At 47.0% G+C, this 25,061-nt stretch overlaps 4 protein-coding genes across 4 annotated transcripts; 2 read left to right on the top strand and 2 right to left on the bottom strand.

Annotated features, from left to right (window-relative positions):
- Positions 1-3,639: 3,639 nt before the first annotated feature.
- MYCFIDRAFT_18109 (uncharacterized protein) lies at positions 3,640-4,289 on the top strand (the record flags this gene model as incomplete). The annotated part of the gene is made up of 2 exons (XM_007921469.2): positions 3,640-3,698; positions 3,755-4,289. Coding segments are annotated over 2 exons (594 nt in total), but the record flags the coding sequence as incomplete, so codon positions are not given.
- Positions 4,290-4,364: 75 nt separating this feature from the next.
- On the bottom strand, positions 4,365-7,309 carry MYCFIDRAFT_48274 (uncharacterized protein). Its single transcript, XM_007921836.1, has 4 exons — positions 7,044-7,309; positions 6,724-6,945; positions 4,990-6,665; positions 4,365-4,931 (listed from the first exon to the last, which is right to left on the bottom strand). The coding sequence occupies exons 1-4, from the start codon at positions 7,123-7,125 to the stop codon at positions 4,842-4,844; spliced, it is 2,070 nt and encodes a 689-aa protein (XP_007920027.1). The 5' UTR covers positions 7,126-7,309; the 3' UTR covers positions 4,365-4,841.
- Positions 7,310-8,548: 1,239 nt separating this feature from the next.
- On the bottom strand, positions 8,549-10,194 carry MYCFIDRAFT_27384 (uncharacterized protein; the record flags this gene model as incomplete). Its single annotated transcript, XM_007921626.1, has 4 exons — positions 8,549-8,712; positions 8,791-8,951; positions 9,013-10,092; positions 10,148-10,194. 4 exons carry the CDS (start codon positions 10,192-10,194, stop codon positions 8,549-8,551), a joined length of 1,452 nt encoding a protein of 483 aa, XP_007919817.1.
- An 11,618-nt stretch (positions 10,195-21,812) lies between these two features.
- On the top strand, positions 21,813-22,535 carry MYCFIDRAFT_192330 (uncharacterized protein; the record flags this gene model as incomplete). The annotated part of the gene is made up of 1 exon (XM_007923069.1): positions 21,813-22,535. One exon carries the CDS (start codon positions 21,813-21,815, stop codon positions 22,533-22,535), a length of 723 nt encoding a protein of 240 aa, XP_007921260.1.
- Between the last annotated feature and the right edge of the window lie 2,526 nt (positions 22,536-25,061).

Below are 25,061 nucleotides of genomic sequence, written 5' to 3'. Positions count from 1 at the left end.
AGGTTGAGAATGCCAAGACCTGGGAAACCCTACCAAGATTTTGCTAGTAAATCAGCCATTTTGTCCCATTTCCAAGTACACTCACCCTAATACTGAATTTTTGACTATATTGATAGTATAGCCGTTGAATACGGACGTTGAGGTGTTGTTGTATATGTTCTACGCCTTCCTGCGCCGCTATGCCTCGCCGCCTACCCTCTAAGACTACTAGACTCGCGGTGCTCTATTTTAAAGCTAATTCTAACGTTCCAACTATTGTTTCGAAGACTAGAGCGAGTACGGCGACGATATATCGATAGCGGAAGTGTTAGGAGCTGTTTAGTAAGGTGTATATGCCAGATCCGGACCTACTACCGTCGCCTAGTAAGAAGAAGAAGAAGCGCCGTATAAGGAAGATAACGAAGGAGATAGACGCATAGTTAAAGGAATACCTATCTAATCGACTAGACTCATTCCTTAAAGAGATGTATATAGCGTTGTATAATGAATTTAGCGTAGAACTATATCCTTCGAGTGTTTAGCGTACGCTTACTAATCGGCTTAAATGGACTCGGAAACAGTTAAAGCATATCGCGAAGGAGCGCAATCCGATAGCAAGAGCCGTATAGCATACTAGGAGCTAGAAATGGCCTGTTAATAAGTTAGTCTTTATTAACGAGACGGCCTCTAATAAGAAGACTGCTTACCGGAAATATAGTTAGTCTCTAAGAGGTATAGATTGCTACGATTTCTAGTACGCGCAAAGGCAACGACGTACCTTAGTATTGCCGGCTTTAACGATTAATAGCTATCTCAACTGCACTCTTTGTATAGAAGGCGCCGTAGATTAAGTTACCTTTAACGACTAGCTAGAAAATAAAGTACTACCTCTCGTTAAGGGCTAGGAGATAATCTTTATAATAGACAACGCCTCAATCTACTATAGCGATAGGGTAGAAGAGATAATACGGTTAGCCGGCTATAGATTAGAGTACTTGCCGCTATACTCGCTAGACCTTAACCTAATAGAACAGACCTTCGCAATGCTTAAAAGATAGCTTAAGAAGAACAAGCACCTATAGAAGGACTTTAAGTGCTTTGCCGACTTCCTTAGATAGGCTCTTAAGCATATAGCTAGCCTTAATATAACCGGACTCTTTAGACATAGCGGTTATAACGTTAATAGCGTGTTTAACGACGAAGCAACTAAGTTAGGCTTCGAGCTTAACAACCTACACCTCTAAGCGGCAGAATACTACTACTATACGACCAAATTATACTATTAAAAATGCGCAATATTAAGATAATGTCTAATAGAAGCTCTGCTATTAATTTTATAATAGTCGGAGCAGTATAGCGGATGTTTTCGAATTTCGAAGGGGTAGTGCGGAATGCTAAGCCCCGCGCTAAGCGCTCCGCTTACAAACTTCACTTTTCAGCGGAGGACTCGAAGGGCGGCAACGATAATTAAGACATACGCAACGGAGCAATTAATAAGCCACTTTGTTTCCCTTTCCTATATAAACTCTATACTAATCTAAACTAAAGAAAACAGCCGTTGCTCCGTTATTAATATCGTTATTATTATTCAAACCTATCACTTCTCTAACCTCTTAGATAACTTAATCTTCTAAAAGCGCTTTAATATATTAAGCAACCGTCGTCTATAGCCTTTAAAGAAGCTAAGTTCTTCCTTCTAGTACTTCTTAGAGACACGCATTATTTAATTATAGTCCTATTTCTTAGCAAGGAAGTGTAACTCAATCTTCTTAAAGTCTCTAACTTCTTCTAGATTAGACCATTCGTGTTGCTATATAGCATACTTAAAGAACTATCGAGTAAGGCTTAAGATAGGCGTTCTAATCTGTGCTATAATACAGACTAGAATAGGAGACTCTTCTATAACAGCCGGAGGTAGTATAACGGCAGGCTCGGCGGCGGCTAGTTGTCTACGAAGGACCGGAAGCAGACTCGATATAGTCTCTCGGATAATAGTACTAGGATTAATGTTATTACGGCCTCGTTAAACGGCTAGTGTTTAAGGAAGCTCTACTATCTTTAAATTAGCAAGCATACTAGTAGAGCCCTTTAGCTTGCTACTTAATATCTTGTCCTTGTAATCCTTTATCTTTATAAAAGCCAACTCCGGCGGCTTCTTAAGACTAACTCCTTCTTGCTATATAGCAAGAGCGTAAGACTATAGGTTTAAAGCCTCGGTATAGAACTAGTAATAATAAATCTCCGTATTTAGCGTATTCTTAGGATAATAGCAGTAGCCGCTATAGTTCTTATAGGTGCTAAGAGTATATATATAGTTAGCTTAGAGCTTAGTCTTATAGTTACTAGACCTTCGTTCTTCTATAATATAGGCAAGACCGTCTACAGCTTATTAGTCGTTTAGCTTTAGTTTACTAACTTTAAGAACAGCGCTAACGAGGGCGTCCTTCGCTACTGTTTTAAACTTAATATCAATACGGACCTTGTCTCGACCTTCGTATTTAAATTTAAGAGCGGCATTAAGTGCTTTGCTATAATCCTTAGCTAGGAGAGATTAGTATAGAAACGCTCTTCGAATAGCCGTTTAACTTACTACTTTGCTTCTAACTTTGGTAGAACTAATCCGCCTTCTTTATACTCGCAGCGGACACGACTAGTATACAGCTTCTAATAAAGAGACCTTGCTTCTTAGCCTTATTAACTGCCTAGTAGAAAGCATCTTTAGCAGGCTAAGTAGCGGCACTATGCTATTCCTTATTCTTAGTTCTAAGGACCTAGTTGCCGCTAAGAAGGCGCTAACACTGCTTATAGTAAAGGTCGTTACGAGAGTCGTACGAGGCAGTCTTAATATCTCCTTTATCTATTAACCTCTAGTTTATAAGCCGTTGCGCTAGCTAATTGCTAGGCGCCTCGCCTATAGTCGTTAACTCGCTAGGCGCGACTTCACCTTCTATATCCTTCTTACTACTGCCGTTACTACCGCCGTTACTATTATTATTACTAACTACTATCGACGCGCGCTCTAATAAGAGGTCCGAGAATTCTCTATACGCCTAAGCATTAAATACGCGCGCCTAACTAAACTTCTTTAAAGCCGCCTCCGCCGCCGCTAACCTCTTTACTACCTTCGCCTTTTTCTTCTTCGGCGACTCGCGCCTTTTAATAGCCTCCTTATAAGCTAGAAGCTCCTTCTCGACTGGTTTACGTAATTAACTCGCTCGAGCCGCCGACGGTGCTTTCTTCGGCTTTAGCGCTATTATAAGGTAATATAGTAGCAAGAGGTTACTAGCAACGTAGACCGTAGCGACAATATATACTATCTCTAGTAGTAGACCGCTTATAAGGGCTATTTTCGAGGCAGTGTAAGGATAACTGCACTCTATCGACCAAATTACTAAGAAACAGTATAGACAGGCATCGCGGTCACGAGGTTCTTGGCATTCTCAACCTAAACGCAATTAAGAGTAGAGTTCGCCTGTCTCAGAAGCCCCAGACGGCTCGGGCCTGAGCACGAGTAGAAGGCAGTTCCTTCTTCACTTCAATGTTCAACATGTGACGAGAAAGAGCCGCCGACGATCGATCGACGTCTCTCCCATGAGACTGAAGATAATCTTTCAGTGAGCCGCACAACACAGCTATGAGCGCAATCAAATGGCACAACAATGCGGCGTGTGCCACGAACAAGAATCCAAGTACAAATGCAAGACCTGCGAGATCAGATAGTACGTCCTTCGTCACTGCTAAGTGTTTGCTCAACAGACTGCTAAATTGTTTGCAGCTGCTCTATCCCTTGCTACAAATCTCACAAGACCACTCACTCAAGCGAAGAAAATGCTCCACGCTCTACCTCAACATCTCTCCCAGAAGCTCGCACCACAGAAACCCACAAGCCGAGCCAAACTCCACAGAAAAAATCACCTTACGCCAATTTCGAGAATGATCAAGACTTCAAGCTCCTGATGCAAAGATATCCAAAACTGCATCACGAACTTTCCGCCGTCTTTGCAATGACGCTTGAACCCGGCCCAGAAGACCAGCGGACTTGGAGGGAATCAGGGTTATTCTCGGAACATCGCGACGACCGTCGAAGCTCCTTTTTCAGAGGTGGTCGAGGCGGACGGTCTCGAAATCGAGGTGCTCACCACCATCAGCAAGGAGAGCATGATGAGAAATTGCGAGGTCCATGGACGCGGGAAAAGGGAGATAGGCAAGCGCAAGATGTTATGCATCGGCTGAGGAACGTGGATGATGAAGAGGTTTCTGAAGGCATGGTGGAGTTCATCAAATTGTGCGGGATCAAGTTTGGGCAGTGAACGAACACCATCATGCAGTCTGTCGGTATCATAGTAGTTGAACGTTGCGCGCTAAGAACATGCTGTGCATATGATAGAGATACAAGGCTTTCTCTGATTATTCACAATGTATGGCTTGACATACACACCGAAACGCTTCCGAGTACGCTACTCTCGTCGTCAAACTATTACAAATGGTAGCTCTTGCGGCCGTGAGGCTGCAGTAATCTATGACAAGACCAATTTTGCTGCAAACAACGTAGAGTTACGTACGCTCTTTGCACAGCTGTAGTAGACAGCTTCCTCTTCTCATGCGCGCTGTGTTTCCGCGTTCCTCCATATCCTCTCGAACAGCATCGAGATCTGCTTGTCAAGACTCTTTCTCGTTCTTTGCCCAGATCCTCCCAAGAGGCGCCCAAAATATTTTCTGCTTCATCACATGACGGATATGTGCTCAAATGTCGTTGGTCGTCGAAATCATCACCCTCTATTCGTCACCAAAAGTGTCGCGCATAATTGCTTTCCTGCCTAGATCCGGCGCCCATATTTCTCGAGATTTGCTCTTGATTCTTCTCATCGCCTGAAAAACTCCTTGAATTTTGCCGCTGATCCTGAGGCTGCGTTTGCTGTAGGCTCGCAAGCCACACTGCGCTCGTAAAGCTCCTACGATCAAAAGTTAGCTTGACTCTCATGTTCTGCCCCGTTCAAATCCAAATCCTACCTCTTCGTCTTTTATCAGCTTCACATCCAAGATCAGTTCTTTGATCTCTTTATTGCCGGCAAGACCTCCCAAATTCTTGTAGGGAACTCCTTGGGCTCTCTGCAGAGAAACGATGACGTCTCCCATGATCTCAAATTTCCTCCAATTGATCCTTACACCCTTCTCGTCACCAATGAATGTCTTGTTGCCTTCTTCTGCAGTAGCCAGATCTCTCCGGTGAAGTGGTAGGTAAGGTATGCGCTCGGTGGAGCTATTCTCCCACGCAAGGCGGTACGCAAAATGCGATCGTGCAGGTGCCATCAGAATTTCAAGTTTGAGCCAGTCTTTGCCAACGTGTGGTGGAAGGAGTTCTCGTGTCTGCGCAAGTCGGTGTACCGATGTCGATTTAACTCCAGCAATGATCGCGCCCAAGGCATTGTAATTATTGAGCTCCCGAAGCTTCCGTGCGATCCGCATGAACTTTTCGAGCATCAACGCGCGATGCTTGGGCTTGTCGCGAAGAAGCACGTAATTCGCCACCCAGCAAGCTAATTGGTTGAAGTGCTCGATCATTCGGTTAACGTGGGCAAGGTTTCTGCAACCATTCTTTTGCTCTCTGCTTAACGACACATGCCGGACCAGATCTCGAGGTCGTATTGATGAGAACATGATCCAGTCCATTCGTGTCAGCTCTCTCACTATAAGGTCATCGGGCTTCTCCATAAGATTGCGCCACTCGATTTTGGTGAGCGGATTCCTCGGTATCGGGTGCAGACCTGATGCAACTCTTTGCGCTTGCTCAACATACAAGAGCTGTTGGTTGGCAAGCTTTGGGAGGTTGTCCATGGGAATATCGTCGTAGAGTGTGCTGCCGCTCAGCGCTGAGTCGAAGTTGAACTCGGGGTCATCGAGGAGTGTGCTAGCTGTTGAGGACATTGAGCTTCGAGAGAATTCTCCCGAAGCATATCTGTCCTTGTCGTTGCACGCCCAGTCTGTGTCATCATCGGCCGCTATCATGTCAATGGCGAGACCAATCTCTCGCGAAGCAGCAGCGAAGATACGGCTATCACTCAGCTTAGTAGCAAAGGTCTGTAGTCTGCGTTTCGTCTTAGGAAAGGCAAAGTCTCCAGGATATCCGCTGACCCATTTCTGCAGAACATGGAGGTATCGAAGTTGCGATGCAGACTTGGCGATCATGGGCGAGGCATTCTGTTCTAATGCGTCAAAGCGTTGCACAATAGCCTCCAGAAGCTTGCCAGGGGCAGCGAAGTTGCGATATAGCGCCAGGAAGATGTCAGTGTATTTCAAATCTGCTTTCGAAGTAGGTTGATCGAGCAAGCGATCCACAAGCTCATCGAATGTGGCTCCACTCTCTGCAAGTATAGAGGAGGGCGAGCTGCCCGGCACTCGATCCTGATCGCCGCTGAATGATGAGCGAGACGATAATGTGGCTGGCTCACTCCCCGACTCCTCGAGCAGGAATGAGCTAACCATTTGGTCGTCAGCCACCTTGAGACGATCGCCTTGGTTGTAGGCGGGGAAACTGGAGTCAACACGGGCGTGCCTCAGGTCCACGAAGCCGGTATGCTCCGAACTGGCCCGTGAATGTCCCGCTGATGGTATGCGCGGCGACAGTGATCGCACAGCGTTCGAATGTGCTCTTCGTCGATGTGCCGAAGAGCTGCGTTGATGTTCTTCTGGGGTCATGTCAGCAGCGGTCCTTAATTTCCGACCATGTGCGAGGGTCTGGCAGACCTGGAGATGCTTGGGAAACCTGCACGATCGCGTTCAGGAGGGTGACCAGCCCACGTTTGTGACCTTCAGGGTTAGAATCAGATATCTGAAATGATGGTACACGGCCCAGATTGCGTTTCGCAGCTTGTTCGAATGACGTCGGGTCGATTTCGCGTTGTGCTAGAGGTGTATCGCACTTGTTGGCGATGAGAACGGTCGGTATGGAAGTTTTTGTGATCGCATCTGGTCGCCACACAGTCAGTGCTTTTGTCCCACCGCACTTCGTATATCGCTGTAGATCCGGTTCCAACGGCACGAATACAGCACGAGGCATCACTCACTCAAAGTCTCGGGCAAGTCTTCGACGGAGCTCTTGTCCTGGATGTCGTACAGTGCCACAACGCCGTCCACGTGCGGCATCATCTTATCCTCAATCGTGTCCGGCCAATTGATCGTGTCATCGTTGTCGTCGTCGATGTCGACTTTGTTGAGCGGAACCTCGAGCAGGCGCACCAGGTAGATGCTGTCGTCGTCGACGATGGGAATTCTGCGTTCGGTGGTCTGCGACTCGGGTAGGGCGGGCAGCTCGAGTGCACGCTGCACGAAGGTGGACTTTCCCACGGACGAGCTGCCCACAATGGCGATGTTGATTTCTGGCAGCGGCTGCGACAGCTGTTGTAACGAGGCCCTTAATTAGCTGCTATTCTTGTCGCGTACCTGACCCAATGGCACCTGATGCCCACCCTCTGAGTTGAACCTTAACGACACGCGCACTGGGAGGAGGACATGCGTACCTCTGGATTCTGAAACGGGCGAAGGTTCCGGATTGCACCAGTCGCGCCAGCAACCTCGTCGTCGTCTTGCACGGCGTCACTGCTGCTGTTGGCACTGGCGTTCGCGCGCACGCAACTCCTCTCCTGCTGTGCCGTGTCATCGTCGCCTCCGGCCGCGCCCCCAGCAGGCCGCCCTGGTCGCGTTAGCTCGAGCAGGGATGCGGACTGGGCACGGCTCGTGAGCAGCGGGCGAGCATGCTCGTTTGCAGCGCCAGCGATGGCAGCAGAAGACGCAGACGCCGTCAACAACGTGGATTTGCTGCCACGCAGCGGACCAGCGCCTCCGCTATTGCTGCTGTTGTTGGCGTTGAGGATGTGCTTGTTTCTCCCTCCGCCAGCCGCGTAGTGCTGCGCGTACGACTCGCTGCTCTTGGCTTTGGCCTGTCTCTCGAAGCGCTGCGAATCGAAAGCAGCAGCACTTCCCTTTCTTCGTGGCTCAGGCATTTCGCGGCGCATGCGCCTGGTAAATGCCGACGCCGCTCACTGCTCGTGCCCACTCGCTGCACGACGCTGTATGCTGTGCGACACCCCGATATTGCACGCGATTCCTGAAAGGGTCCGATGGGGATGGGGTTGGAGAGGTAGCGAAGCGCCCATGACCTTCGCGTCGTGCACGCTGCGTCGATGACTGGGTGGGTGAGGGTCGGGATGGAGAAGGGGAACTGCTTGAACAGCTTGAACAGCTCTCGTCGTGCCTCAATGGCCAGCGATCCGTCCCATATGCAATGCGGGTTCATGCGTGAACGAGGCTGCAGAGTGCCAAGCATTCGACGTGCAGGCTCAGCACATATGTAGGGGACTCCTAGTGTCGGAAGCAAACCTTATCCAGCTGTCTCGAGGCTATCGACAGCTCCACATATATATGTAGTTAATTTGTAGGGCACGGCGGTAGGGAGAGAGGCCAAGAGACGGAAGGTTTAAAAGAAAGTTGTTGCTGGGTTTTGATGTTGATGGTGTTAATTTTGTTAGCCTCGCGATTGCAGCAGATGCTTGAAGTCGTACTACCAATACATCTACCACAGCAAACGACTCGCTAGTTCATACGCAAACCATGCCGCTGCCGATCCACCGACTGCAAGCACACTGACTCCGATCACAAAGCTCTTGAGGTTTCTGCTCTCTACAGGCGAAAAACAAGCTTTCTCTTCCTCGCACTCCCCCATCTCCGTTATCGTCGCTGATGTGACCGTCATGTCAGCCGGCGTCTCTTGCAACCATGAGCTATCACGTCTGCACTTGTGCTTATTAGACTTACAGTATTCTGGAACATATTTAAAGGAGAAAGTGCTCTCCTCGCCCTTCAACCCGTACTTCGAGTGCACGATGATTGCGTAGAAGATAGACTTCAGTGTCTCGATTTTTCGTTTGTCCAGGAAAGGGATCGCCCGATACGTGTAACTCAAAATGCAGAAGAAGCTGTGAGCCGCAGGTTAGCACGTGCGCGATCGATCTGGAAGTTTTCTGACGAGAGTCGTACAAACACTGGCCGATCACCAATGCTTGATAGTATACAGATGGCCGACTCAAGCCAAGTGCGTCACATAAATCATTCCCATTTAGCCATCGGGCTGAAGCCACGAGGAAGTCCGCAGAAGTGTACCCTGGCGGTTGGCTTTCCAAGGATTTGATGATGTTATTGGCCATGATCTTCGATGTCGGAGTCGGATCGATTTCATAGAGCAATAGAGCCTCCATCAATTGTTTTGCTTGTGCAGGAGTCTCGAAATACCCGGGAGGACAGCCTATCACGTAACCGATATAACGCCACAGAGCGATGTAATCGATCGTTTCTTGCTTTCGTAAAAATATTCCTTGTCTAGGTAAGCTCACCCAGATCAGTGATGCGGAGAACGTGGTGATTGTAGCCAGGTTATCAAGGTCATTGATAGGTATGCCCCAAGCTTCTACGTCGTAATATTCGGGTCTTCCGGCCCGAAGCTTCATGATACGTTGTCGCACAGCAGCATGAAGCAAGCGCACTCTGATCGTTGACGCGAATCCATCACCACCCGGCTGCATGCTCTCCAGACTCTTCGTACACTGTAAGATGTGCTGTGTCGTCTCGAAGAGCCTTCGTCTTGCCACCTTAGTCGAAAAGCCTCCTGTCCTTGCGAGCGTCTCAACGACCCGTGCTGCTCCCATCCCGCCCAACAGACTCTGGTATGCTAGGCCAGTCAACATAGCCCCGCCATATCTGTAGAACACATCTTGCCCTCGCTGTATTTGAGCCCAATCGACCCACGAGGGAACAGTGTTGACATCGTTCCAAAAGCGTTGAAGGAGCTTATCAGAGTCTGCATGGTCTTTCAAAATCGCATACAGATCTCTTTGTGGTACCCTGGGCGCATCATCTGGCACCTCTTTCTGGTCTGTGTCGTTGTTCGGAGTCGTTGTGAAGTGGCTATTACCGCGCGGTAACTGTTTGTCTTGCGGTGGCGAGATCTCGTTCAATCGATCAAGTACTTGTTCGCCAAGGAGGTCGTAGGAGTGTTTTAACGGGTCGCATTGCTCGGGCGTGAGGTGTTTGTCAGTCAATTCGAAAGTGTATCCCCAGCAACTACGAAGGATGTCAGCTACAGGTACTTCAGCAGTTGGCATGTGAAAGTACCTACTCGCGCGTATTGGCCGTCTTGCGTCGGAAAGGGTTAGGCCAAGCCATACGGAAAAGAGAGGGTGCGAGATGAGAAAATTCCAAGACTGCCAATGACAAGCCAAAAGAGAATAATGCGACCGAAACTTGGGAAAGTAGTCTGGATAGGAAACAATATACATATCAATCAAGCTACCGAGCGGTACTTGGACCGCGGCGGGTCCTTCGAAAGGCCTCGTGACGCCATCGACAGCTCGCGCTTCCAGCACTTCAAATAGGTCAGAAGGTGCAGTCAGGAGCACCAAAGCCTGACAGGGAGGGTGAAGGAAGAAGGAGAGAGGTGAGATGAGATTGACGAGAAGAGAGGTCTGGCAAGCGTGCACAGAAGCGAGATTGGAGTGGAACACTGAAGTTGCTCAACTGCTACCTCCTCTCAGGCGCTCCGAGTGTTGTAGATTCTTCTACGTAATTCTGTATCCTTAGGCATCGACACTAACTACATTGGGTATAGAGAAAGCTATAGCGGAGCGCCTAAAGTTAAACCGTTCCTCCTCTATATAAGTCCCCGAACACGAAAGTAGTTATAAATCTATATAGCCTAACAACTACGCAAAATAGTAAAAAGTTGTTAGTAGTATAGTTGTACGTTATAAAATGATCTCTTAGATTGTCTATATAAAGTAGTCGCGAAAACGTTAATTAAGAGATTAATTTTTAGTCTTCTAAGACGACTTGCCCGAACACTCCGTTTATATCTACCTACTATATATTACTTACCTATAAACAGTATATACAACGCTAAGCGAAGCACGTACGGCCCGTCGCATTAACTACCTCTCTAATCTCCGCGCTTTAGAATGCCTTAAAACTACCGCCCTTGTCTTAATATTGCTATCTAGGGCTAATAAGGTACCGTCTACCTTTAATACTAACGCGCTATTATATCGACCTCTCTAGTACTTATACGTATACGTATATATATCTAGCCGCCTCGCGTGCATTCAAAGGTCGATCCTACTATCGCCGCCGCCGCCGCCGCCGCCGCCGCCGCCGCCGCCGCCGTATCTACTGCCGACAATAATGCTACTAAAATCAGGTAGCAGCGAGAAGCAGCGCCGCGCCTAGGCAAAGAAAGATAAGGCAGCTAAGACCGGATCTTAGAAGAAGAAGAAAGGCGACTAGCCTATCGGACCTAAACTACTAGGTCGTGCTACTATTAGTCGAGAGTCGCTAGACTTTAGCTATCTACTACTAGTCGAGTAGCTAGCTAGAAAGAGTAACTATAAAGCCTAGTTTTAGCAGCGCTACGACAAGATCTTTAATACTAATACATTACTCGAGCAAGTATAGTAGTTAGTCTACGATGCGATACGTACCCTAGAAGCTGTTAACGTACATCGCGATATTATTACTTAAGGACTGCGAAAGATTCTCGATAAGATGCATCTAGGCAAGGGCTTTATACTAAAGGAATCCTAGATCTATAGTGTCTAGGCTCTCGTATTTGCCTACTCTAATATAATAATAGTAGCTAAGACTAGCGAAGGTAAGAGTTTGCCTTTTCAGGCCTTTAGCCTATTAATAGGCATAGTAGTTATTGAAATTACTCTATTAAATCGTCTTAGTAAGGAGTATATAGAGGATGTGCGCGAGACTGCCCGACAAGCTAACTATCTAATTAATATAGTTAATATTACCGCAGAGAATAAGAGTATAGATCGTAACCTATTTTAGAAGATTATAGATAGCAAGGTCTACTATATCATCCTCAGTCTAGAAACTGTAGCTAGCGAGGATTTCCGAGCTATTATTCGAGACTTAAAGGCCCGGGCTCGGATTAGTTTAGTTGTAATCGACGAGATGCACCTAGTAGCGAAGTAGAAGGAGTTTCGTAAGGAATATACCTAGATCTTCTCGCTACGGAAGCTGCTACGTACCGATACGGTATAGTTGGGCTGTTCTGCTACTAGTAAGTAGATCGAGCTAAGCTAAACTAAACCGAGCTAACTATCGCTAGTGTCTAAGGAAACAGAGGACTTTGTAGCTAAGAACGGTAGCTTCCGACCTCTTAGAAATAAACCGTATAAGACTAAGGTTCTCCGTAGCAGTATTAATCGACTAGATACTATATACATCTTGCGGACTATCGACAAAGACTAGCTTAGAGGGTATAACTACCTATACTTCGCAATCGATAGAGCCTTCGATCTAGAAAGCAAGGAAGCTATACCTTAAGGCATTAAGAAGGCTCTGCTATTTATTAATAGTCGGAAGTCCGTATAAGAGCTAGCTAGTGTTATTCGAACATAGCTAGTTGCTATAACATCCACCTATAGCGATCCAAAAAAGCGATATATATAGAGCAATACTAGTGTAAATGTTTATACTACCGTCTCGTTCTATACTAGTAGCGTAGCTAAGCGCGACTAGACTCGTCGATACAAGCAATACAGTCGTACTATAGAGGGCCCCGATAGCCTATCGAACATTCGCATTATAATCGCTACGACTACGTTTAGTGTCGGTCTAAATATCCTAGATATCGAGATTGTCGCCTAGATTAAGTATCCGATAACTCGAGATATTGAAGATTTAATATAGCGACTTAGTCGTATTAGTCGTGCCCTTCTATAGTAGGGCAAGCGGAGTATAGCCTTAGTCTTCTTGCTATACCTAATTAATAACAGTAAGAAGTAGCCTCGTCCTAATTCTTATTATTTAGCGATAAGAGTCCGAAGATTATACTAGCATCGCTATACGCTAGGCCGTTCCTTAAGCCTATCGCAGTTACAAATTCCCGGAGAGGATGCTAAGGGAGACTACGGCGATGCGAGTACTGCTAGCGATATAGATACAGATGTAGATACAGATGCTAGCACGGATCCGAAGTATTAAACTAAGGTAGAGATAGCTGCCCGCGAGAAGATTCCAAAGATCTAGATACATTTCTAGAACGATCGATATCGAGACTATAGTATCTACCTTCGTAAGGTAATCCTCTAGTACCTTAGCGAGGATAAGGTAATATATCTATAAGACCTACTACCGAGCGAGCACTGCTGTAATGCCTGTAACCCTGCCCTCGATCTCCTTTATAATAGCAGGCTACCGGTAGAAGCTATAGGTCCAATCTTCTATAAGCTAGGAAATAGGACACGTCCGGCTATTGCCTTCTAGAAGCTATAGGCCTAGTTGTCTTCTAAGAACAACAAGTACCTAGAATAGACTTATCGCTATATATTCGACCTACCGTTAAAGACTATACTAGAAGACCGTAGGCTATAGAGTATCTGCAATGTGTTTACTACTACGAGCTAGCTCGAGCAATAGGAGGATATTATCGTTAATTAGCGGCTATTTAAGCAGAAGTCGGTCGATTTTATCGACTAGTTCAAAGCTTAGGACATCGACTAGCGCCTATTTACGTTATACGAGCTAATTAATAAGATTAAGCGAATCGGTATAAGTATCTTTGCTAAGTAGAAGGCTAGTCTTAATGCGAAAGCTAAGAAGCGCGTAGACAAGCAACGCGTAGTAGAGGAAGAGAAGAAAGCTACTACTACTACTACTGCTGCTAGACTCGCTTCTAGTTCTCAATCTACGGCCGGCCGACCCGTATTGCTAAATACTTCGATAGTGTCTCTAGCATAGCGCCTTACCGTATAGAACGCTGCGCGAAATGCCGTCTAGGCCGGTATTACAGAGTCCTCCCGTAGCGAGGCAGCTAGGATAGGTCTTCGCACGAATTAGATCGAGAGAGCGACTACCGCTACTACTGCTTCTAGTCCTAGTACTAGCCCTAGGCTACCTAGTCGGATAGTTACGCTTAATATAGTGCTTCTAGGCAATCTAGCCTCTGCCTTTCTATCCGCTTCGGCTGTTGCTATAGATACTACTATCGCTCGTAGTCCGGATAATCCGCGTAATAAGCGTCCTACCTCTACAAGCCTAGCAACAAGCTAGGTACCTCGATATAGAGCGCGCCGGATTAATTAAGTTAAATCGGAGCGAGCTAAGAGAGCCGAGTAGTTATTAAGTATAGTTACTCGCACTACTAAGGAGAGAGGTAGCCGTAAGCTACGTAGGAACCGTACGCTATTAGAAGCTAGTCTCCGTCTTATAGGCTAGTTACTAGGTAGCTCGCCGACAGGATTACTAAGCCGTCGCCGCTAACCCTACCTAGTTCAGCTGCTTCTGCGAGAGCTAGCGCTAGAATTGGCGCTAGAATTAGCACTAGAAATAGCGCTAGAAATAGCACTGGAAATGGCGCTGAAAATAGCGCTAGAAATAGCACTAGAATTAGCGGTAAATTAGCGCTAGAAATAGTAGTAGAATGGCGCTAGAAATAGCAGTAGAATAGCGCTAGAAATAGCAGTAGAATAGGCAGTAGAAATGGCGCTAGAAATGGTATTAACAATATCCGTTATAGCTACCCTTCTATTATATCCTTGTAAGCTCGCTAAGTCCTTGTCCTATCCCCGGAAAAGTGAGCCGTAATACTACGCTCGATCGCGTTGCTTCTACGAGAGCAGGCCTAGTTCAGCTACTTCTACGAGAGTAGGCGTATAATGCCTAGTTCAGCTGCTTCTACGAGAGCAGGCGTGTAATGCCTAGTTTAGCTACTTCTGCGAGAGCCGGCGTATAATATAGGATGCCTAGTTAAGCTGCTCCTGCGAGAGCCGGCGTATAATATAGGATGCCTAGTTAAGTTGCTTCTACGAATGCTAGTTGAGCTACTTCTGCGAGTACTAGTTAAGCTGCTTCTGCGAGAGCTAGCGTATAGTGCCTAGTTCAGCTGCTTCTGCGAGAGCTAGCGCTAGAATTAGCGCTAGAATTAGCATTTAATAAGGTCCTTCCTTACTACCCTTCTATTATATCCTTATAAGCTCGCTAAGCAGGTTCTTCTATTATATCCTTATAGGCTCGCTAAGCAGGCTCTTCTATTATGTCCTTATAGGCTCGCTAAGTAGGCTCTTCTATTATGTCCTTATAGGCTCGCTAAGCAGGCTTTTCTATCGTAATCTTTACGATAAGGGTTTGTAGATAGTCGTAGGTATAGATAGTCGTAGGTGTCGATAGCATATAAGAGCTAGGCGAGAAGCGTAAATTCGAGGAAGCGACAAGGATGCCGAGTCCCGCTAAGACCCCGGATTTAGTATAGCAGAGCGCTTAATTAGTAAGATTAAACGTTATAGCTGCTTCCTTCCGCGCATTTATAATACCGACTTTACGACTTTTACAATAGCATTACTAATATAGCGAGATACGTCGATTTAGCGCGTTTCTAGCAAATAGCGCTAACAAAAGTGTCTAACACGATAACGACGGCCGCCTTAGGCACTAACACTAGCGAGAAGTTACTAGCGAGACTAGCGAGACTAGCGAGACTAGCGAGACTAGCGAGACTAGCGAGACTAGCGAGACTAGCGAGACTAGCGAGACTAGCGAGACTAGCGAGACTAGTACTATACTCATTGCACCGCAGCTATTAGCACTATAATATATACGGCAAGGATAGATACGTAGGGCGATAACATATATCGAGCGCTCGTAAAAGCACCCTTCGAGAAGCCACGATAGCCCTCTTACGTTAACGCCCTCTATTACTCAGACTCTCTCTAGAACGATTATTCCGATAACTAGTTACTATACAAGGCAGAGAAAACGAATAGTAGCGTCCGGGGATCTAATTAACTAGCGGCACTAAGCGGCTATAGAAGCATACACTCCGAAGCATACTAGCATTATATATAGCCTATATGCTACGCGCAATACGTAACAATTAACGCATTCCATTACTAACTATAGTACGCGAGGTATATAGGAAGGGACTTATTAAGCGAAACACGACAGCGATCGCTAAAGCGACACTTATTAGTACCTAGACAATAATAGAGTGTAACCGCGCCCTTAGTATTAGAGACACCGCGAAAAAAAAGGTTGTCGAGCGCGTTATAGTCGTATAGCAATGTTAATACGCTTACTAGAAGAGGAGGCGCACTATAGTCGGATAACAGTCTTAATGCGCTTACTAGAAGGGGAGGCGCACTACAGTCGAATAGCAGTCTTAATACGTAAAGGGCTATAGTCGTATAGTAGCAGTAAAGACTAAGACTAAGCGCCTTCGGGCTTGAGTACACTAGAGGCCCTTACGCAACGACTAAGGTTATTATAACTAATAGTCCTAACGAAGGCGTTACGCCGACTTAACTAGATGCGTTCTTAAGAGCTATTATCCTATAAAGAATCCGAACGTAGGAAGCCTGTAGCCGCTACTTAAGGTATACCTTACTAAAGAGTTTTTACCGAGTTAGGCCTGTAGCAATACTACGAACTAACCTACTTAGTAGGAGAGTCGCTATCGAGCCGCTACTTAAGGTGTACCTTACTAAAGAGTTTTTACCGAGTTAGACCGTTAGCCGTATTATAGGTGTACCTTACTAAAGAGTTTTTACCTCCGCCAATCTATCTAAGACCTCTGCGATGTTCTAACAAAAACTATACTCTTTCGGTTAAATGCGCAGTCGACGCCCGCTAAAGCTATAGTATACCTACTCGCTAGGAGAGTCGCCTTCGCAACGTCTTGCGTCGACAAAGCCTATCGGAGACCTTAAAAGAAGGACTAAACAAACTCTACCGATCGAGGAACCTTAACTATTAGACAAGCGGCTCTATCGGTAGCAAGTCGTAGAACTAGCAAGGAATGGTGTTAATCGCTATAGAGCTACCTATATGCGATAAAGAGGTATCGACACTGTTGCTATTAGAAGCCGATAGCTAGTATATTGCTAGGGGTGTTAGTATATTAGTATATATAGAAGAAGAAGAAGACGAAGAAGTTAAACTAGGAAGCGTAGGTCTATATTAGCGCATCGTAGGTAAGGTTTGCCTCTACTAATAGGATTGCGCCATTTAGCTATAATAGCAAGGCAATAATAACGGCTATACATTATCGCACTTTTAACGCAATAGCCGCCGACTGCTAGTCGAATGCCTAAGGCTAGAATTGCTAGCGACTAGAGGCATTGTACGCCTAGCTTCGTAGCTAGCTATTAAGCAATTATCGTACGCCTAGCCTAGCTAGCTATTAAGCTATTATCGTACGCCTAGCTAAACCCTTCGTAGCTAGCTATTAAGCAATTATCGTACGCCTAGCCTAGCTAGCTATTAAGCAATCATCGTACGCCTGGCCTAGCTAGCTATTAAGCTATTATCGTACGCCTAGCACTAGAAGATAAAGCACTAGAAGATGAAGCTATAGTAGCACTAGAAGCTAACAGCCTATGTTAATTAGCATAGCAAGGAACGGTAGCTAAGCGATAGATACAGCAGGTTAGATTTCTATATACCAAATGTGTTACCCTCTTAGTTAAGCTCGTTAAGATAGGTAGTCGGTAGCGCCTCGTCTCCCTACTCGTCTCCCTGCTCGTCTCCTAGCCATCTATTACGCCGATCGACCGCATTAGCCTATATAGAGTCGCTAGTATTAATAGTAGAGTCTTCGATAGTACTAAGATTACCGGTAGCTATACGACTAGCAATAGTAGCAGCCTCTATCTCCTCGTCTATCGATACGGTACTACGACCCTAATAATACTACGTATTACCCTCGTTAAAGTCGGCTACCTTTTCTAAGATCTGCATGCCTCCGAGCTGCTAGATATTATTAGAGACGTTGCTACTAGGGTTTCCGTATAGCTTTGTATATCCATTAGAGTACAGCTTCTCGGCTCTGCTAAATACGTCGATAGAGGTGTCCTTATAGGTGTAGTAGCTGCTTAGCTTGATCCTAGTTATATTAGTTATTATAGTGCGTAAGACTCTAGATAGCTCCCGGTTTAATGCTACCTTCTTAAATATAGCCTATATATTATAGGTCGAATTAGCGTATCGGTTGATGTCCTTAGAGTACTCGTAATTATAGAGCTTAAGACACTTATTAGCTGCGACAGTATATCCCTTGTTACCGTTTATAGAGATTACACTTAATGTTAGGATTGCCTTTTGTGCTACTAGATCAGCACTAGGACCGAGCAGCTAGCGTAGGTAGGTTATTAGGCGGCTATAATTGCCCTAACGAGCACTAAAGAATAATAGGATTAGGAAGTCGACTAATCTACGAAGATAGCCAATATCTATATTACGGATAGACTTACGCAACGTAAGGAATTACTCAATCTCCTTTAGTATTCGAGATATTGTCGTAAACTGCGGATCTGTTCTAGGTTAGCCGCGCTAGGCAGACGGAGATAACGTATCGTTATATATCTTGTCGACAAGATAGATATACTAATCGCGAGTAAGTCGAGAGATAGCGGCCTCTACTATTTCTATACGATTATCCTAGCTAGCGATAATGACTCGGCCTTCATCGATAAGCTACTAAATAACGAGACCGACAATGCGAGATCGGAAGCTCGTCTTTAATAGCTACTGAACCTCGAAGAACTTAGCCTTGTCCTTGCTAATCTTATTGTCTCTATACTAAAAGGCAGCATTAGCCTTTAACGTCTAGGATACTGGCAATAGCTCCCTATCTCTATTATTGTCCTAATAGGTCCGTAGCAATGTAAGGCCGCAGTTTATTATAGTATAGAACTAGGCAGGAGAGAACAAGAGATTGTCTCGCTTGTCGTACGTATCGTCGCTCTCAACACTCTTATTACGGACAGAAAGGCCGCGTAGAACAGTTATCTAGTCGCTATTGCAGATAATTAGCGGTCCATTAGGTCCGTTTTTAAAGTCCTTATCTCGATCTAGGTCTATAAAGTTAAGAAGGATATTATCCTAGACTATATATATGCCTACAATCGTAGCCTTATTATTAAAGGATAGTAGTATAGAAAGCACCTTAGTCTGTGTCGCCGGCATCTTATCGATAACTAGCTACTTTAGACGACTAACGGCATTACTATCGTTATCGTCGTTACTAGCCTCTGCCGCCTCCTTCTTAAACACAGCTTTAACGGCTTTCGGGAAAGTATATGCGATAGCCTTATCGATATAGAATAAGGCAGTCTTCTTGCTAATCTCCGTAATCTCAATGGTCTTAGGCCCGCCGTTAGCAGTCTCGCCGTTAGCAGTCGGATCGGCTAGGTTCCTTAGGATCTGTATATAGGCTTTATCCTCGTATATATTCTTAAAGATATCGTCTAGATCTAGAGGCTTGTCGTAGTAGATTATGCCTTTCTTTAACCCGCCCTCTAGAATGTACTTGTTCTCTATAAGGTACGATATTGTAATACTAAGCATCTTATTAGTTTCACTACTCCGCTAGACTATATAGGTCTATATGCGATTAAAATTATCGATAGTCTTACTGCTCTACTTCTTCGGGTCGTTAGCTAACTCGCTAATCTTCTGCATCTGGATTTCTACATTCTTACCTATTAGGATCTGTATAGTGCGGTACGAGGGGACAAGGCTAAGGCTATTTAGGCACTCGAGAACTCTCCGGCTTGCTCTATTACTAACGAGAAAGATGCTAAGGGCCTTCGGGAAGAAAGAGGCATTGATATAAGCTATTAAGAAAAGGATTTGCGATATAATTATCGTAGTACGCTTCCGGATAACATTGTACCTGTCCTAGAAGGTTTCCTAGTACTAGGCGGTGTTCTTTCGGACATTAGGGAGAAGGTCCTAGCTAAGAAGCTAATGCTATGTCGGGGCATACTAATAAATAATACTATCTATATCGGTAAGGTCGAATTCGGCATAGCTAAATTCTAGATAGTAGGTACTAAAGAGATCCTTGCCGATAAGGGTCTTAAGCTCTGCACGTATAACACGAGCGCTAAATAGGCGTTCTTCTAGGAAGGCATCGAGGAGAGACTTAAGGTTTCTATTATACCGCTTAGATCGCCTTGTTAAGACGCGTAGTTGATCCTAGGTTACGTCCTACTAGGCCTTCTTGCCTAGCTTGCTAACTAGGAACTTTACAAGGTACGGTATAGTAATCTTATGCTTATTTATAAGCTCCTTAATCTCTTTATAGTACTTATCGCGGTTCCTCTTCCCGCGAGCGGCCGCTATAAGGCGCTCTTCTTCGGTAAGAGGCTAGTCTGCCTCTTTACTATCTTCTTCGCTAGCTTTATCACTATCTTTATCACTATCTTCTTCGTTACTGTCGCGAAGCTCGAGATCTTCCTTATCGTCGGACATCTCTTTATCCTCCTCGCTAAGGTCTTTATCTACGGATACCTTATCCTAGAAGTTACTAATCTTATCTATCCCGGCTAGTCTAACTAATTGATCTAGAGGGTTAGAGAGAATGCCGCCGCTGCTTAGATAGATTAGTAGATCGGTCTATACGCCTATAAGAACAGTCTATTCCTTAGGTCCTCTAGGTAAAGCAGCATCGTCGTCTAGGCCGGTTATATTCTTATTATAGTTATAGGCGACAGCACTACCGACTAGGTCATTATTAGATAGTAGAACCGAGGTTAAGGAGGATAGATCGTCGCTCGACATATTAGTAGCGGTAGTAGCGGTACTAGCAGCGGTACTAGTAGCTATAGTAGCAGCGGTGCTAGCAGCGGTACTAGTAGCTATAGTAGCAGCGGTCTCTTAGCTATAGTAGCAGCTATAGTAGCAGCGGTCTCTTAGCTATAGTAGTAGCGGTAGTAGTAGCGGTCTCCTAGCTGTAGTAGTAGTACTAGTAGCGACTTTTAGGTGTTTTAACCTTAGCTTTAGAGTCGCGTCTGCTATATAGTAGCAACTTAATAAGCATACCTCGGATAGACTTATGCTATACACAAAAGATATTTAGAAATAGTCTACGAAGGACCTCGAAGTATCGAGTCGGCTATAGGAAGGTTATCGATTACCCTCGAAGGCTATAGAGCGGTTAGTAGGCGTCGGACGGAATTTTCGCCTATCTAAACAATAATTACCGGCGTTAGGAGAAGGACCTCTAAGTATTAGCTAGGCGATGCGGTATATTATATGTTAAGGTGTTTCTAGCAGTGTAGCTAGCCGCCTAGCAATCTAGATAGCTATAGTCGAGTCGGCTTAGCAGAATGGCGAAAACTCAACGCGCTAACGTCGCATAGACTTGTTTAGTAGGTAGAATAAAGCGTAATTAGCAGGGCTACAATCTCCGCTATTTAGATTGTTATATTTGCGTAGTCGCGAAAAAGTAGTACGTCGCAGGCTGGTTTAGCACGGCTTGTTCTCAGGCTTATAGGCGAAGAATTATTAGGTGTGTTTGTAATTGGCTGGTCGGAAAGTTCGGAAGCTAGCCCTAATTACTAATCTATCACGTACACTCGGTCGCAGTTTGATTCTTCATGCCCACAAGCCTGATGGGAGGTAGCTCAACTGGAGCATCTCGGCAACCTTTGTGAGCCGCCGGCAAGCCGAACGAAAATTCCCCATGCCATGTCACCTCTGTTCTCCCATCGTCATAACTGAATCGTCTTTTGGTTGAGAACTGAAGAACAACAAACTAGACTTTCATGCTGCGATTGGGAGACTGTAATAATTATGTTTCGAGCTAGAGCTTTCACTGACACGACAGTCTGGATGCAATCCCATTGGACTTTGTAAATACGCAGGACCACTGGACGATCGACAGCGAATCCACATGCTCAAATATCAACTCCAGAGACATTGTCCGACAACAGGAATCTCAACTTCAAGACGCTGTTCAGAATCATGTCCTTGGCTTCAAATGATCAACAAGCACAATGGACAGAAGCAACACGACTGGAAACAATGAGCAAGTCGCAGGAAGCGACCTGCATGCTCTGATTGCGCTCACCAGGAAGTTGCATCGGCTCACCAAATACGCGGAGGGGTTATCAGAGCAGCAATACGAGATTCTCACAGCTATGCAAGATCGGGCGGCAAAGTACCAAACTGGGCTACTCGAAGATGATGCCTTGTATGCACCATATCAGCTAAGCCGGCTAGAGTACAAGGACCATGCTGCGAAGATTGCAGAGAGACTCTTTCGTTCGATGAACCTGGACTCGGATTCGAAGCCGGCGACCAGTCTACCCAAGCATTCCGCACGACGTATAGAGGTTAACCAGCGCCAGATCATCGCGAAGCTGTGTGAGTGGTACGCAAAGCGTGTGTTATCTTTCAGGAGAGATGTTAGCATCGCGGGTCATGCTCTAGCGCCACTCATCATGCTTGCGGCTTTTGAATTCATCTGTGAAATGGATGCGAAGCTGATAGAAAGCATGATCTTCAAGGAGGAATTGCGCAAGCGACTGGACAGGGTGCCAATAAGTCGCGAGTGTCAGGAGTGGAAGGATTTGAATTCCTGGAAGGCTGATGTTGTGGAAGTGGTGCTGCATTTTGCCAGAAATGACCAACGCAGATTCACGGAGACAGATTACGAGGGCGTGTTTCGGTATCTCGTCGAGCATGGTGTGATGAAAGAGATTCGCAGCGAAAGGTAGCGCGGGTGCCGGCATCAAATGCGATCAGGGCATTTGGCGAGTAGGTCACCGTGGTGGTAGCATGGCCGAAGGCAATAATCCACAATGTGCATGCGCGCCCAAGCTGTCATGTGCGAAATGAATGCATAGCCTCCGCTATCAAGCTGTGTCAAGCTCATGCGCTGATGTGCAAGCTCCCCAATTCGCTTCTTCCTCCTGCTGAATGACTTCTAGCCATAGCCACGCTGTGCCTGTTGTTCGGCGTCATTTCGATCTACCATGACATATTCACTCCCGCCATTTGTGGGTCTGTCATCGTTCTGCGGTGCTGTGGGCGGTCGCGAAAGTTGACCTGCCAGGGGACTGGGCTTTGGAGGCGCGTCGGCTGCTGCTGCTGCTGGCTGCCTGTCGTTCGTGCTAGCTCGGTCAGCTCCCAGTGAGGTTGAAGACACGAAGCAGAGCGTCAGTACCTCAGCCCTTGTCTCGCTGGCGAGTTACCCCTCGACACTCGAGCCAAGCGTTCTTCAGTCTCTCGTAGTTTCGCTTCCAATTGCTGTAATGTCTGTTCGCCGGAGGTGACTGTTTGCTTCCTGCTATCATTAGTGCCATGCGCCTTCACTCTGCATGTTGTAGGAGAGCTCACTTCTCCTCGACCTTTTGCGACAGGTGGTCCACGGCGGGGTCGGAGGTCAATGCGAACATGGAGTCAAGTTCTGCAGCGAAGTTCTGCGCAATTGTGCTAGAGAGGATGTGTTAGAGATGAGCGAATTGAGGCCATGTCGCAGACCGAGACTCACGACTCCGGGCGAGGCAGCTTTTGGTGCGGCGTTTGAGACAGCTGTTGCGTTTGCGCTGGCGGCTGTGGCTGTTCTTCATCGGCCATGTTGCGATTGACTCGGCTTGATGGATGGCAAGCGCCAGGCCTGCAACGACGTCAAGCCGCGAGGTTCAGTGGAGGAGTTGGTGGTGAAGGTTGAGGTGGTATAGCGCGCGAAGCAATGGGGGTTGCGAGTGGGATAATGATTGCTATTGATGATAGTCAAGACGGTGGTGATGATCTACGAGGGGAACGCGCGCGATCTGTGCGTCGTTGCTTGCCCAACTCGAAAGGAGTCCGTCCGGCTGATGGGATGGGAGCAAGGACCACGCAAGGTCGGACATTGCAGTCCAGACACAAAGGCGTCGCGACCGACTCAAGTGCCCGCAGAGCACCACCAGCGCCGGAGGAGTGTGAAGACATCGGCCTGAGGCCTCCACTCATTTTGCTGGCTTGGCGCAAATTAGAACGCGACCGACGACCAGCGACCATCGCAACGTCCATCACACCCACGCCCACGCCCACGCCCACACCACCACGCCGCACACGTCCATCATATCTGCAGAAACGATGCTCGCCCACTAGACGCCAAGAACCACCGCATTTGATGCGCGCGCGGCATAATCATCATATCATGAGTGCACTGCATGCACCGGCCGACCGAAGTCCGGGTGCAGCTCGTCGGAGGAGCGGGAGCAGGAGCAGGACCAGAGGCAGGACCAGAGGCAGAGGCAGGACCAGAGGCAGGCCCAGCGTCGCTGGCGCTGTCGCTGCTGCCGTCGACCGTGCCGTTGATGACTTCCCTCGTCACCGCCTACACTGAGCTGGAACAAGTGCTGCTGTTTCAGGCCCTGCGCGCCGACGGCGTCCATTCCATCAGCTTCAACCGCATATCTGACCAGCTCAAGAGCATTGCACTGGTCCGCAGCGACCCGTCCTACGACAGCGGCCGCTTGAGCCCCGACGCCCTGCGCGAACTCTACCTCGGCCTGTTAAAAGACGAAGTCAAGCGCGACCTGGACCGACAGCACAACGCCGGCTCGCACCTCACAAATGGCGATGTCTCTCCCGGCTCCAGAAAACGAAAAGCCCCCAGTCCCAGCTTGCCGACTGTCAGCGACGCCGCACAACACTCGCACCTGATCCCACAGCTGGTCGAACGATTGTATGCCAGTTATCGCGAGAAGACGGTCGTCAAACTCAGAGGCTACGAGAGCAAATATGCTGAGACAAAGCGCGACATCGCCGAGATAGAGGCCGGTCAATGGGACGAGAGTCTGCAGCGAGCGAAACCCTCGCCCAAGCCGTCTTCCACCGCGCACACTCAGCCTGCACTTGCACGAAATGACCATGTCGCGCAGCCAACGTCTGCGAGTGCGAGTCCGGTGCTCCCGATGCCAGCAGAGAATGGCACACAGGCTCCGGCGAAACGATACTCCCAAGCGAAGATCGATGCCGTGATCAACCATGGACCGGAACCGCAAGACAGTCCGGGAGGTCATCGCAGAGCGTCATCCAACACGAAGCTCCCTCCCCTCTCGGAGATGGCACCTCAATCGCCTCGATTTGGCATACCTCCAAAGATACCAGGTGTCCCGCCTCATCAATCGATGCCGCAGATGCCACCGCATGCACCCAACCATGCATACAGCCAGACTCCTCCAACATCACACCAGTCTCCATACCCGCCTCACCATGCTCATCCACGCCAAGGGTCTATGAACAGTCCT

Source organism: Pseudocercospora fijiensis (assembly GCF_000340215.1).
Source record: "Pseudocercospora fijiensis CIRAD86 unplaced genomic scaffold MYCFIscaffold_1, whole genome shotgun sequence".
Lineage (NCBI taxonomy): Eukaryota > Fungi > Ascomycota > Dothideomycetes > Mycosphaerellales > Mycosphaerellaceae > Pseudocercospora > Pseudocercospora fijiensis.
Note: the sequence above shows the minus strand (reverse complement) of the source record. Positions and strands in the feature narration are given on the sequence as shown.